The sequence below is a fragment of the Pleurodeles waltl genome, chromosome 2_1 (genome assembly GCF_031143425.1).
Source record: "Pleurodeles waltl isolate 20211129_DDA chromosome 2_1, aPleWal1.hap1.20221129, whole genome shotgun sequence".
Classification (NCBI taxonomy): Eukaryota; Metazoa; Chordata; class Amphibia; order Caudata; family Salamandridae; genus Pleurodeles; species Pleurodeles waltl.
Window position 1 is genome coordinate 888,580,932 of NC_090438.1, and position 13,038 is coordinate 888,593,969.

General features: G+C 38.9%; 1 protein-coding gene across 1 annotated transcript in view; it reads right to left on the minus strand.

Moving 5' to 3' along the window:
* The window catches only part of CARMIL1 (capping protein regulator and myosin 1 linker 1), a 993,695-nt gene that overhangs the window by 396,022 nt on the left and 584,635 nt on the right, over window positions 1-13,038 (minus strand). Inside the window, exon 17 of the mRNA XM_069218803.1 lies at window positions 10,448-10,517. Within this exon, the coding sequence (XP_069074904.1) occupies window positions 10,448-10,517 (70 nt within the window). The remainder of the gene's footprint in view (window positions 1-10,447; window positions 10,518-13,038) is intronic.

Sequence of the window (13,038 nt, forward strand, 5' to 3'; positions counted from 1 at the left end):
TGCAAAAGTAATATTTCAACTTGTGCTTATTGAATCTTTATTGTTTTTTACCTTCATTTATCCAGATGAATACCTTATATTTTTCTAAACCTGTGTAGTGTATTTTTGTGGTATTTTCACTGTGTTACTGTATGATTTATTCCACAAATACTTTACGCATTGCCTTCTAAGTTAAGCCTGACTGATCAGTGCCAAGCTACCAGAGGGTGGGCACAGGATAATTTGGATCGTGTGTGACTTAACCTGACTAGGATTGTGGTCCCTATTTGGACAAAGGTGAATACCTCTGCCAACTACAGACCTCATTTCAAACATATCTTTTTTAATGTGCATTCATTTACACTATAGAGTTCGGCATAGGTGCTATTTTAATTAAATTAAGTATTTCCAAGATTTAAATGATATGATGTTATAATTTAGGCCTTAGATTAACATAATGTATTGACACAATATTGAATTTCTAAAGATTAATGATTTAAATAAGTGTGCAAAAACAGAGAAATATAGTTCTGTGTTATATCCAATAAAATACATTAACAAAGTTCTTTCTTCATTCAAAATGAATGTAACATATATAATTGAAGCATTATTAATGATGAATGTATAAGTTTGCTTATTAAAGTGGGATTATTAAAACACAGTTAAAGGTATTGTTTCAATTCACTTGTGTTAGCATAAGTGAGGCCTGTTAAATCTTGTATGTTGTGACAATGCAGGAAATGCTGAATCTTTTTTTCACAACATGACCTTTCTTTCGGATTTCGTTCCCATGAGAAGACCAACTTTCGTAATAGGCCCTATTGTTTAGACATTGAAAGAAAATGTAACAGTGTCCTTGGAATCAGAACATCCTGGGTAGACAGACTAATAAATTATACAAAAGTTTAATTCCTGTGTGGAACTACATGGATGGATGAGGTTCCCATAACCAGACCTGGGAATGGAAGTAGTTGCAACATGGAGTTGTGTGATCGATTACTATTGGATGATGCCCCTTCAACATAATATGGACTGCTTTTCGGAGTGAATCAAATTGCTTTATGAACTTTAATATACCATTAACCACCTGAGCTTTGTTCAGATTTTCCAGATGCTTTGCAGATTTCCAGATGCCCTGTGATCAGAAACTTCACTGATGAAGAACCCGGTGTGCTGATCCCTTTTGGAGAAGTATCTTCTTCTCTGGTTTGCCCCTTTGAGATGCCCCACTGAAACGTAGAGATTTCTTCCCCTAACATCTTTCAGAAGACTCCTGACAGAGCTTCTGGCATGCTGACGCTTTCCCTTTTGCCTGGTATTTTCTCTTTCCAAATAATTTTTTGTTCTTTTTGTCCTTTTTGTCTTTTGCCTGCATCTGTTCCGCCCCACACATTTTAATCCTTAATTTGGCCATGGTAGGGTTTTCCCTTTGCTCAGATGAAATTATAACTTTAATGATTTGAAACTGACGGATGCTTGCTAAGCCTGAGAAACGTTTGCTTTCTTTATCTCTGTTGACATTATTGATGTTTTGTGTTTTTCTTATTGAATGCTTGGTTTTATTATTGTGAGTTTGCCTGAATTCATTTTGCCACCTTTGGCAACCCTTGGTGTTTCTGTATCTTTATAACTTTTTCCTAAGAGTGATTTACATGACTTTGAGCTTCAGTTTGTAAAAAATCCCTTAACTTTATTTCTGACCGGAGTTTTCCTTGTATGGTCAAATGGGTCATACTGTTTAACTTGATTGTTCTGTATTAAAAGTGAATTGAATAGTTCTAGCACACCCTGTAGCAGGGTCCAAGGGGCTATTGGCCTTGATGAGCATTGCTTTCTGTGAAGGATGAAAATGTCCCATCAATACTGTTAAAGCATTCCTTATAGAGAAAAACAAACAACAGAATGCCGGATCAGGTCTAAAGCCATTGCTGAACCCCTGCATCTTCTTTATCTTTAGGGGATCCCAAAATCCCTACATAAACAACAGACTCAAAACAACTAATGTTTTAATTCACCTTCTTGTCTGAGAGACATGCAAATCTCCTTGTCTAAACTGTATCATAGATTGACGGTTGAGTATATCACCCAATTATCAAATGGCATGATACACTTTCCATGTCAAAAGAATGACTCAATAAGCTGAACGTTTGACAATAAAATACAGTGCACAGGAGGTCTAGAGCTAGAATCCTGTTCAGACAGGCTCAGCCTTCTTAAGAGGAATATTTGTACCAGGAACTAGATACTACTGACATATGTTATTTAAAGAGCCTAAAGACTGTATAAATGTAGCCCTGGCGTTTAGAGCTATGCAAAAACACAAATTATTATAATGTTATGTTTTTATGTCTTGCTCATAATCTCCAGACAACACTTAGTCACAGGGGTAAGTGGAACTTCATACACACACTCAATTTTAGGGAGGGAGGTGTGTTTTTCTGTATTTATAATGAGGTCTAGTGTTAGTAGCTCTATATATGTTGTTCCGTTCAAGTGCGAGAATGGCTTTTTAGGACCAGCATCAGCCAAAAGCTTTTAAGTTTACTAAAATGTACTATAAAATATACTTACATACAGTGTCTGTCAGCCTGCAGTCTTCATCCATTGGGAATTTGGTGTGTTATTTATATTTATTTCCACCCACTATGACATGCAGCATGGGGCAGTAGGCCAGCCTTATAAAGAGCACATCTGTACACCTAGGGCCTGATTTGGAGTTTGGCAGAGGGGTTATTCCATCACAACGGTGACGGATATCCCATCTGCCAAAATATACATCCCATAGAATATAATGGGATTTATATTTCAACTGATGGGATAATTGTCACTGTTGTCATGGAGTAAACCTTCCGCCAAACTCTAAATCAGGCCCATAGTGGTTCCCTTTGGTACCAGCGTTTTCTATTACAATGTGCGTTTTTGGAGACCAAAAACATGTTTTATTTTTTATTTTAGCTATTGTTTTTTTCTTTAATTTGATGAGGTTCTCCAAGCTCTCCCAATAAGAACTTGTTTTTTTACTTTACAAAAACCATGAAAAAAAAAAACAAGCATTTACAAAGCCAAAAGGCTGACTGTCAATTACAGACCCATTAGTTTTGCCATTGCTTGTTTTTAAGTGGTGCAGCAGTATAAGCAGCCCCTTTCCTAACCCCAAATCTATGATAAAAAAAACTTGGATGCCTGGCTCAATCATAACCTGGCTTTGGAGAATCATACTAAAATCGAATATCCTGCTGCCTTGGTCTACTGAGGTGGTTTAGGAAAGTGCTGTGGACTCTTCTGACATCTATACAAAAAAAAGAATTCAACGCAATCATCACCTCAAGCCTGGATTATGGTAATGTTCATATCTGGGCATTCCTCAGGCTCTTCTAAAGTGACTGCAAGTAATACAAAATAGAGCTACTCGGCTACTGCTGCATGTTCCTAAGCATCATTCTAGTTCTGGTCATCTAACTGAGCTGTATTGGTAATCAGGTCAAGTTATAAGCCCTTCGATATACCTTTACCAATATTGGTCCACTTTATTTGCAATATCTTATTAATCCTTATATTCCTAAGAGGGCACTCAGGTCATTGGAGCTGTCACAAGTTCAGGTCCCCAGAATCAGAAGAGTCAATAAGATTGGATGTTTCTTAGCTATTTAGCTCTAAAACTCAAGAGCAATCTCCTGCTCCATCTATGCCAGTGCTCTAAGCTCGAACTTTAGGAAACAACTTAAGATCTGGCTGTTTCAAGGTAGGCTCATTTTCATTGTGTCCATGGGTTTATGATGTTGTTGGTTCTTTAGCACTGGGATGCCCTATTTAGGCAGCCATGTGCTCTACAAATCCATAAACATAGCTGCTTTGACAGCTTCCTCACAAATAACTGTGGCAACCAGCCCATTACAATTCATTACTTTGAAAACCTCTGAACCCTCTCTAGTTTCTGACTGCAATGACACGAGGGCACATAAACTGTCACATATTGGCAAACCATGTCTCTTAAGAAACAGAATCTGGTAGTGTATATATGAGAGCTGGTGACTATCAAACCAGTGCTTAATTAGTGCAAGCATGATTTTGCAGTATGGAAATAAGGATTGGACAGAGACAAATTTCTGGGAGAGTCCACTCTTTTTAACAATACAAATTAACACCCCATATTGGATACGAGCTCAGTTCTGAAGTACACACCTGCTGCAGGTAGGTTTGCTTATTTTGCTATGGTGCACATTCACAGGAATTTCATTTAGTTTTTGTTTACTGAAGGGGTGATCAGCGTAGCTTCCTAATGATATGAAGTTGAGAAAGAGAGAACACTTAAGACAGTTCAATTATAAAGTGACTTTGAGCATGAACACTCTGAACAAGTGGGACTTCATAGCTACAGGAATGGTTACAAGATGTGGAGGGTGTTTGATGTTCTCAGGTAGGACATAATTTCTTGAATTAGGTTCAACTTCCTTTCACGCTACCCCGGACAGAACAGACGAGCACTCAACCGAAATAAAAGGATGTAAAAAGGAACTAAAAATGAGCCAAACATTTTTACAAACTTACAGACTCAATGAAAAGGAGAAAACACCATAGCAATTCATCCAAAGGTTTACTTCACATCTAACAATTGTGCAGTGTTATTCACTTTATTGAATTGGTATGTTTGATGTGCGGCAAGCATGGGGTGCTGAGCTAACCCCAGAAACAGTACCAATGTTTATTAAAATGATTTTCTCTAACAATATTTCTTCTACAAAAGCATTTATTTATACTATTTTTTGGCATCCAATAGCAGGCAAATACAGGAGTTATGTTATTGCATGAGATAAATAAATGTGTTGTGGTTCAGAGCCACAGCCTTGGCCTGGGAACCTCTTATTTCTGACTTAATTCCAAAACACATTCTCCAGGAAGGTGGAATTCCTGATGCCCAGGATTTATTGTTTGGGGTCAAGGGCAAGAAGATTTTATGTTTGATTTTTCCTTCTGACAGGTAGGGCCATACCCCTGCAGCACAAACCCTTTGGCTCCCTGTTTACAGAGAAGAGAAATGTCTGCAATTGAGGTAATGTGTCTCCATATGTTAATGCTGTTTGAACTTGTATTTATAGTTCATTAATGAAATGCCTTGTTACATTGAGCGCTGTAACTAAACCTTTTAAGGTCACACTGCACTACTGACAGTGGTTCCAGTAACAAAAAAAGTGTAAACACATTTGAAAAATTTAACAATAGAAGGCAAAGTATGATGCTCCCAGAATGCTCTCTGATTAGATGCAAATGTCTGCAGTAGCTCGTAAGCAAGAGTGATGATGTTTTGCTTTCAAAATTAAATGTTCAGAAAAAATTGCAAGTCGGAACAAGAACGCTTCGCTACTATGAAACTTTAAGTGCTATTTCTTTGAAGCATCATTTAGTAAAATGTGTTGATGCATGAAAGTATTTCCCAAAAATATTCCTAATGGAAAATCAGTGTAACCATTTTCAGCAAGATTATGGGAAGCATGAAAATATACAAGCACTGGAAAAGCCAACAAATCAAAAACATTTTGTGAGTCTTTTGGTTTTCGTCAATACACAGCACCTGCCCTGAGTGAATCTTGAGGGGGGCTCCATGTTCTTTGCAGGGGGGCTCCCTCCAGTTTCAATATGCCACAGTAGTTTCTGGCACTGAACAAAACTACTTTGTGTGCCAATATGCTCCTTGTGGAAGAGCAGAATGTGATCACTCACAGTAAAGCCAGCCCATAGAAAGAGAAAGAGAAGTTTAATAAAAAAAAAAATGTCTCTGTTAACGTCAGATCTAATTAGGAACCCAATTCTTAAAGAAAGTCACATAAGTGCACCCATGGTATATGTCTTTGAATTAGTGGCTTTCATGAATTCAGAAGAACTTACAGAAGTAGACCAGGAAATTATACTCGTAGACTTCTTAAACCACAACAGTCTCATGTGTGATTTCTTGTGATTTCAAAATGGGAAAGTGCTAAGCATTTGGGCAACAGATACCTTTTCCTATTGATCTGAATCACCCCGGATGAGAAAGAGATCTACAGAGAAGCAGAGTAAAGGAAAGGGTTCTGATGCAGTGCTTTGAGCCAGTAGCCAGTGCTTGCCAAGTCCGAGTAAGAACAAAGCATACTTTACCAGTCTAAACAGAATAAAGAAGCTTTCCTGTGCAAAATCAAGGGTCCATTACATTGTGCTTCCACCATGGAGTTTTATCATCAAAGGACTGGATTCTTCGTCCAAAAAATATGCCAAGGCACCACAAGAAAGCTATTACTAATGTGTCTGACTGCTGATCAGAGTTTTAAGCAACATCTTATAATGCGTATTTTCAACTATACAGGGAGTGCAGAATTATTAGGCAAGTTGTATTTTTGAGGATTAATTTTATTATTGAACAACAACCATGTTCTCAATGAACCCAAAAAACTCATTAATATCAAAGCTGAATATTTTTGGAAGTAGTTTTTAGTTTGTTTTTAGTTTTAGCTATGTTAGGGGGATATCTGTGTGTGCAGGTGACTATTACTGTGCATAATTATTAGGCAACGTAACAAAAAACAAATATATACCCATTTCAATTATTTATTATTACCAGTAAAACCAATATAACATCTCAACATTCACAAATATACATTTCTGACATTCAAAAACAAAACAAAAACAAATCAGTGACCAATATAGCCACCTTTCTTTGCAAGGACACTCAAAAGCCTGCCATCCATGGATTCTGTCAGTGTTTTGATCTGTTCACCATCAACATTGCATGCAGCAGCAACCACAGCCTCCCAGACACTGTTCAGAGAGGTGTACTGTTTTCCCTCCTTGTAAATCTCACATTTGATGATGGACCACAGGTTCTCAATGGGGTTCAGATCAGGTGAACAAGGAGACCATGTCATTAGATTTCCTTCTTTTATACCCTTTCTTGCCAGCCACGCTGTGGAGTACTTGGACGCGTGTGATGGAGCATTGTCCTGCATGAAAATCATGTTTTTCTTGAAGGATGCAGACTTCTTCCTGTACCACTGCTTGAAGAAGGTGTCTTCCAGGAACTGGCAGTAGGACTGGGAGTTGAGCTTGACTCCATCCTCAACCCGAAAAGGCCCCACAAGCTCATCTTTGATGATACCAGCCCAAACCAGTACTCCACCTCCACCTTGCTGGCGTCTGAGTCGGACTGGAGCTCTCTGCCCTTTACCAATCCAGCCACGGGCCCATCCATCTGGCCCATCAAGACTCACTCTCATTTCATCAGTCCATAAAACCTTAGAAAAATCAGTCTTGAGATATTTCTTGGCCCAGTCTTGACGTTTCAGCTTGTGTGTCTTGTTCAGTGGTGGTCGTCTTTCAGCCTTTCTTACCTTGGCCATGTCTCTGAGTATTGCACACCTTGTGCTTTTGGGCACTCCAGTGATGTTGCAGCTCTGAAATATGGCCAAACTGGTGGCAAGTGGCATCGTGGCAGCTGCACGCTTGACTTTTCTCAGTTCATGGGCAGTTATTTTGCGCCTTGGTTTTTCCACACGCTTCTTGCGACCCTGTTGACTATTTTGAATGAAACGCTTCATTGTTCGATGATTACGCTTCAGAAGCTTTGCAATTTTAAGAGTGCTGCATCCCTCTGCAAGATATCGCACTATTTTTGACTTTTCTGAGCCTGTCAAGTCCTTCTTTTGACCCATTTTGCCAAAGGAAAGGAAGTTGCCTAATAATTATGCACACCTGATATAGGGTGTTGATGTCATTAGACCACACCCCTTCTCATTACAGAGATGCACATCACCTAATATGCTTCATTGGTAGTAGGCTTTCGAGCCTATACAGCTTGGAGTAAGACAACATGCATAAAGAAGATGATGTGGTCAAAATTCTCATTTGCCTAATAATTCTGCACTCCCTGTACTAAATTAAAGATTTAAAAACCTTTTTGTAATCATACAAATACTAAAGGTCCCTGGTTTCATCCAAAGTGATGTATACCTTTCAAATTTCTGCATGTGCTACCAAAAGAAACAAAATAATGTTTATTTAATTTTAATATGATACGTTGGGCCTGCAGGAAAGTAGTCTGTTTCCTGCTTTCTTTTTGCACTGTGCATCTACTAGACTACTCTTTGTGGTGCGAGGGATTCAGAAATTCCTCCATGGAGATGATGTGGTCGACATTAAAACCTGTGGACGTGGGATCTAAAACTGGCCTTGGTACTCAAATACAAACAGTTGATTTTGGCAAATCACATAAACTCTTGGAGTAAAAAGAAACAGTTAATAGGTGAAACAGTGTAGTTCAAATATGTAGATCCCTATACATACAAACAAAAAGGGCATTCGCAGTAGGACACAAACTGCTAACCCCAATAATATTAACAGCGTGGAAATCAGTTTTGTGTCATTGTAGACTGTTGCATGTGCTGGAATGAAAGGCTGAAAGGGGCAGCAAATCCCCAGCAAAGCACTCACATTCATAATATGCAGTTAATGGACATCCTGTCCGTTTAAGGGACAGTTATCATAAAGCCCCTCTCATACAAGGGGCACTTTATGCAACTGACATCATGAGAGCATCCACCGGTCTGTGTGACCTCTGGCTGCCTCTTCCGCAGTCTGCAGAACCATAGAGCCATAACTTACAACATGTACTTTGCTAATACCTACCACCTGCTCTAGTGAGGTGCTAACCAATCCAGATTTTGTGGCCACACATGGGTGACAAAGGATTTGTTCATATGACTGTGACTTGGAAGGGATTGTAATGTCTCTTTGCTTCCCCTTTGCTCTGGGGAACATAAGGTATTGTAACGATATTTTGATTTATAATGACAATTACAAATCATGTACCACTTTTGTGAACTGACTGTGGAGTCACAAAGTCAGTTACTCTGGATTTTTAAGAATGTAAAGCCTTTTGTGCCTCAGGCCCATTATCTTGACAATATCTTGATTATCTTGAATTGTGGGAAGTAAAACACATACAACATTTTTTGACTGCATAATTCAATTGCTAGATACCGAATAAATTATTTTTTCTGAGATGTTTTGGTGCTATAAAAGCTGGGGTGGTATCACGATGCAATGCAAAAGTGTGGTAATGGGGCGCTCCAGACCATTTTTTAAAACAAGCATTTGCAGTGCAATGGGTCTCGCGTTTGCTCGAGTTAGAGCTATTAGTGTTGTAAATTCCTAACTGGACTTTTCTTGCCACATAAATTGAAAAGTAAAATAGTTGACGTAAGCGAGTCACTTCAAAGCTCCACGGCCACCATGAGCATGAGCACGAAGGAGAGACACAAAAGGAAAAAAGAAGTCAAACGTATCAGCAAAAATGCAATTATCCACGTAACAAGGTCGATGGCCAAGGTGGTAACAAAACTACCCCAAGGAGGGACAACCGTAAAGTGTTTACCAATGATAACAAATGATTTTTGAAAGGCAAGCCCATGAATGAGTGATAGTGATGGGCATGCAGTGGGCGTGGTTAAAATGTCTACAGATAGATTACAACAGGCCAGAGCGCTTGCACGCTCGACCTAAAAACGGCTCTGCAGGAGCGCATATGCTGTCGTGGAGTGCAGAGGCATAGAAGGGACGTGTGTGCTTCTTTTTTTCAAAGACTACAGCTGTATCCATCTTTCTCACGAAACAAGCATAAAAGAGTGCAAGATGACTCAGTGTTCTTTATGATTTACCATTTAGTCACAAGTTCGATGTTTTCCCCAGAAAAAATGTCTCCCATACATCACATCATGTTTGCTCACTACATGTGTTTGTAACAATAGAACTGTCCACACTCCAATTATCTAGTAGGAGCAAATATTTAACTCATGATAACCATGACAGGGCAGTTCCGTGATTAGTCATAGAGCACATCCAACAAGGAAGGAGTAATTTTAGAGTATGATTCAAATGGGCCGTTTTGAAACAGCACAACAAAGGGCTTCCAAGTATTGTCACAAATTAGCAACTGAAGCATGACACGTGCTGCTATCTGGCTTATGCAGATAGTGAAGCTCCGCATTTCGACAACTCCAGAGTTAGTAGTTTGCTTACACATGCTCCAGACAACCTTGTTTTTTTGTTTTAAAAAAATCTGCATTAGATGTACTAAATGCAGTGCTTGAAATGGAAAAATTAAAGTGCAGGTACTCTGTTCCAGAGTACCTGCTTGTTTCCGAAAAGTGCCGGTACTCTCCAATTAAAAGTATTACGTTTTTCTTTAGATGTGCCGGTACTCTCGCTCTCAAAATAAAAAAGTGCCGGTACTCAGTACCGGAGAGTACCGGCCCATTTAAAGCACTGACTAAATGAATAATTCACGCCCGATTTTTTTTTAAAGAGGTAACAGTTTATAAAATGTTATTGCATAACCTAGGAAATCTCCGCTCAAACAAGTGCAGAGGAGTTTGCCACGAACAACTGACTTCCTGTTAAAACTGTGCTCAGCTCACAAGACTTGGATATGGTCCTTCCTTACCTCACAGCTGCTAAGATCCAAAGATACCTCCTTCAAAACGTGGTTACTGGCGAGACCCAACAAAAGTGCTCTGTTGACAAAAAGAAATCGAGAAGAAAAAGTTGTCACTTTGGCAGCAATGAAAACAAAGTTCTATTAGTACATGCGTTGTTCAATATTTACCATAAAAAATAGCATAATTATGGCCCATAGTCCAGACGTATAATTTACATTATTGATTTGTATCGGTATGTCTTCAATAAATCCCCATTTTAAAAGGAATGAAATAATTAACAAAATATAATTACTGCTACTAGGAACCAGCCTCACATATGTGGATACCGGTTTTATTTTTCTGGCCTTCACCCTATTCAGCCATAAATTAATTCTTTACTTCTCACTGAATTCCACTGACTCGTATAATTTTTCCACATCAACTACAAATATAAAGGTTTGTCTTGGACCTGTCTCCGATTGTAATTTGTAAATCTGGATTGACAGTGCAATAGTCTGCCTATCCTATCAATACCAATGCATTAAAATGTGCATACGGGGCTTTAATTCTGCCCAAAGGAATATCACTGTTTCTCCTCATGCAATTGGATGTAAGGTGTATCCTTCTGCCTTTCAGGAAGTGCTTGCATTGGAATGCATGACAGACTGAAAAGTAAACTTAATCATCATAACATCTGTAACATTCAAATCTTTATCTACAAAGTGTATTTTAGAAACAAATCTATATTTTCACTACTTTTGTTCCCCCACAAATGTCAAAGCCACCAGGGCCAGGTTTAATCTGATTAACACCATTTGTGAATGTAAGGCAAGTAAACAGTTTGTGAGGTCCTGTGTTTACATGCACTGCCACGTTAGTCAACAACCCCCCGTCTCAAACAGCCCAGTTAAGATGTCCCTCTGTTTATTTTCACCTTGCAGTATCTGAACCAAAAAGCCTCCCAGAGGCCACAGCTGAAGTGCTGAAGTTCCAGACAATTGGCTGAACAACACTTACAATATAATGACGGAAACAGCTTACTATCAGTGTAAGCTTCACTCTACATAAATATGAAGATGGCTGGTGATATTTGGAGGAATGTTGTGCATAAGCTGATTATCATCGGAAATATGCCATGTTTGGGATGGAGTATCCTCTTCGCCAAACTATATATCAGGCCGTAAAATTAATCAGAGAGGGAACTCTGTGCCAAAATTCAGACACACACTCAGAAAAGTAAAATATGAGCATGTTTACCCCATGCACAGCAATAATTGTCAGTAGTGGTATGATAAGATTTAAAATAATTTTTTGTAGAGCCAAACGATGATTAATATCCAAAGTTCTCAACAGATGATCATGCAAGGTAGAAACAATTTGAGCACTTTCCAGATGACAGTCCAGTTGCTGGACCAATCATCACATTGTGTTTTGAGGGGAGGAGACAGAGAGGGCCACAATCTATTAATAAAGACTCTCGACAAGGTAGTGGTAAGTCATTTCCCCTTGTGAAGGAAACAGGTGCAGTGCATATCAGTCCCTATTTACAGCTCAAAATACACTATTTTATATGAAGCCAGATGGCAAAAGGAAGAATCTGATGAAACTTCACTGTCGGCTGCCATGCTTGATAAGTGTTAATCTGGAAGCAAGCTGGTATAAATTGATTGTGTTTTGATTTGACAAACTCGGGACATGTCACCATAATAAATCTTAGGACGTCACCATAATAAATCATAATGTGCTGCCAATAACGATCGAGGGAACTACAAAAATAAGTTAGGTCAATAAGTGAGCAAAAGCACGTTACCAAAATTTTTCGAAATAATGTTTATTTAATTCCCCATTTACTAAAGTTGAGTGGTTTACTATATAGAGATTCTTGTCTAAACAATGTGGCAGATAGGAGCAAATAAATGAGTAAAGTCGTGTTAACTTTACATTGTTCAAAAAACTCTATAGAGATCTATCTCATAATAAGAGTACGACTTTAGCATCTAAACACATCATGCTTATAATTTGCATAACGTTACCTCTTTGATACCTGCTAAAGTAAAAGAGAGAGTCTACTCAATTTTGTCCACACTATCTACAATGGCCTCGGCGTTGGACTGGATGGTAAAAAAGATGGAAGCACAGGTACCTTCATTGCAAGAAATCTCGTGACTAATAGTACAGGTTATCTTGACAACACTGCTGGCTGAGATGTGAGACATTTGAGACCTTGTCTAATTGCCTACGTTCAGGCTGTGACTGATAGAGGCATAGCAAGCGAAGGAGCAAACGCGCTTTAATTACCCTAACGACACCACTTCTCCACAAAGCCTGACCGGGGATCTCTGCTCCACCAACCTCGCCCTCGCAACCGTCCCATGCTTCCGCAGAACGATAACCAGCAGTAGATCATTCTCGCACCTCGCCGCCAAAACGTGGAACACTCTTCCCACCCACCTGCACCAGACCAAAGACCTCCTTACCTTCAGGAAACTGCTCAATACCTGGCTGTTCGAGCAGTAGCAGCACCAGTACAACATAATCCATCTCTGATATAGCAATAACAGAGAATTTCATTTTGTCTTGATTTGAGGGATTGTAATAAAATGACATAAATGATGTG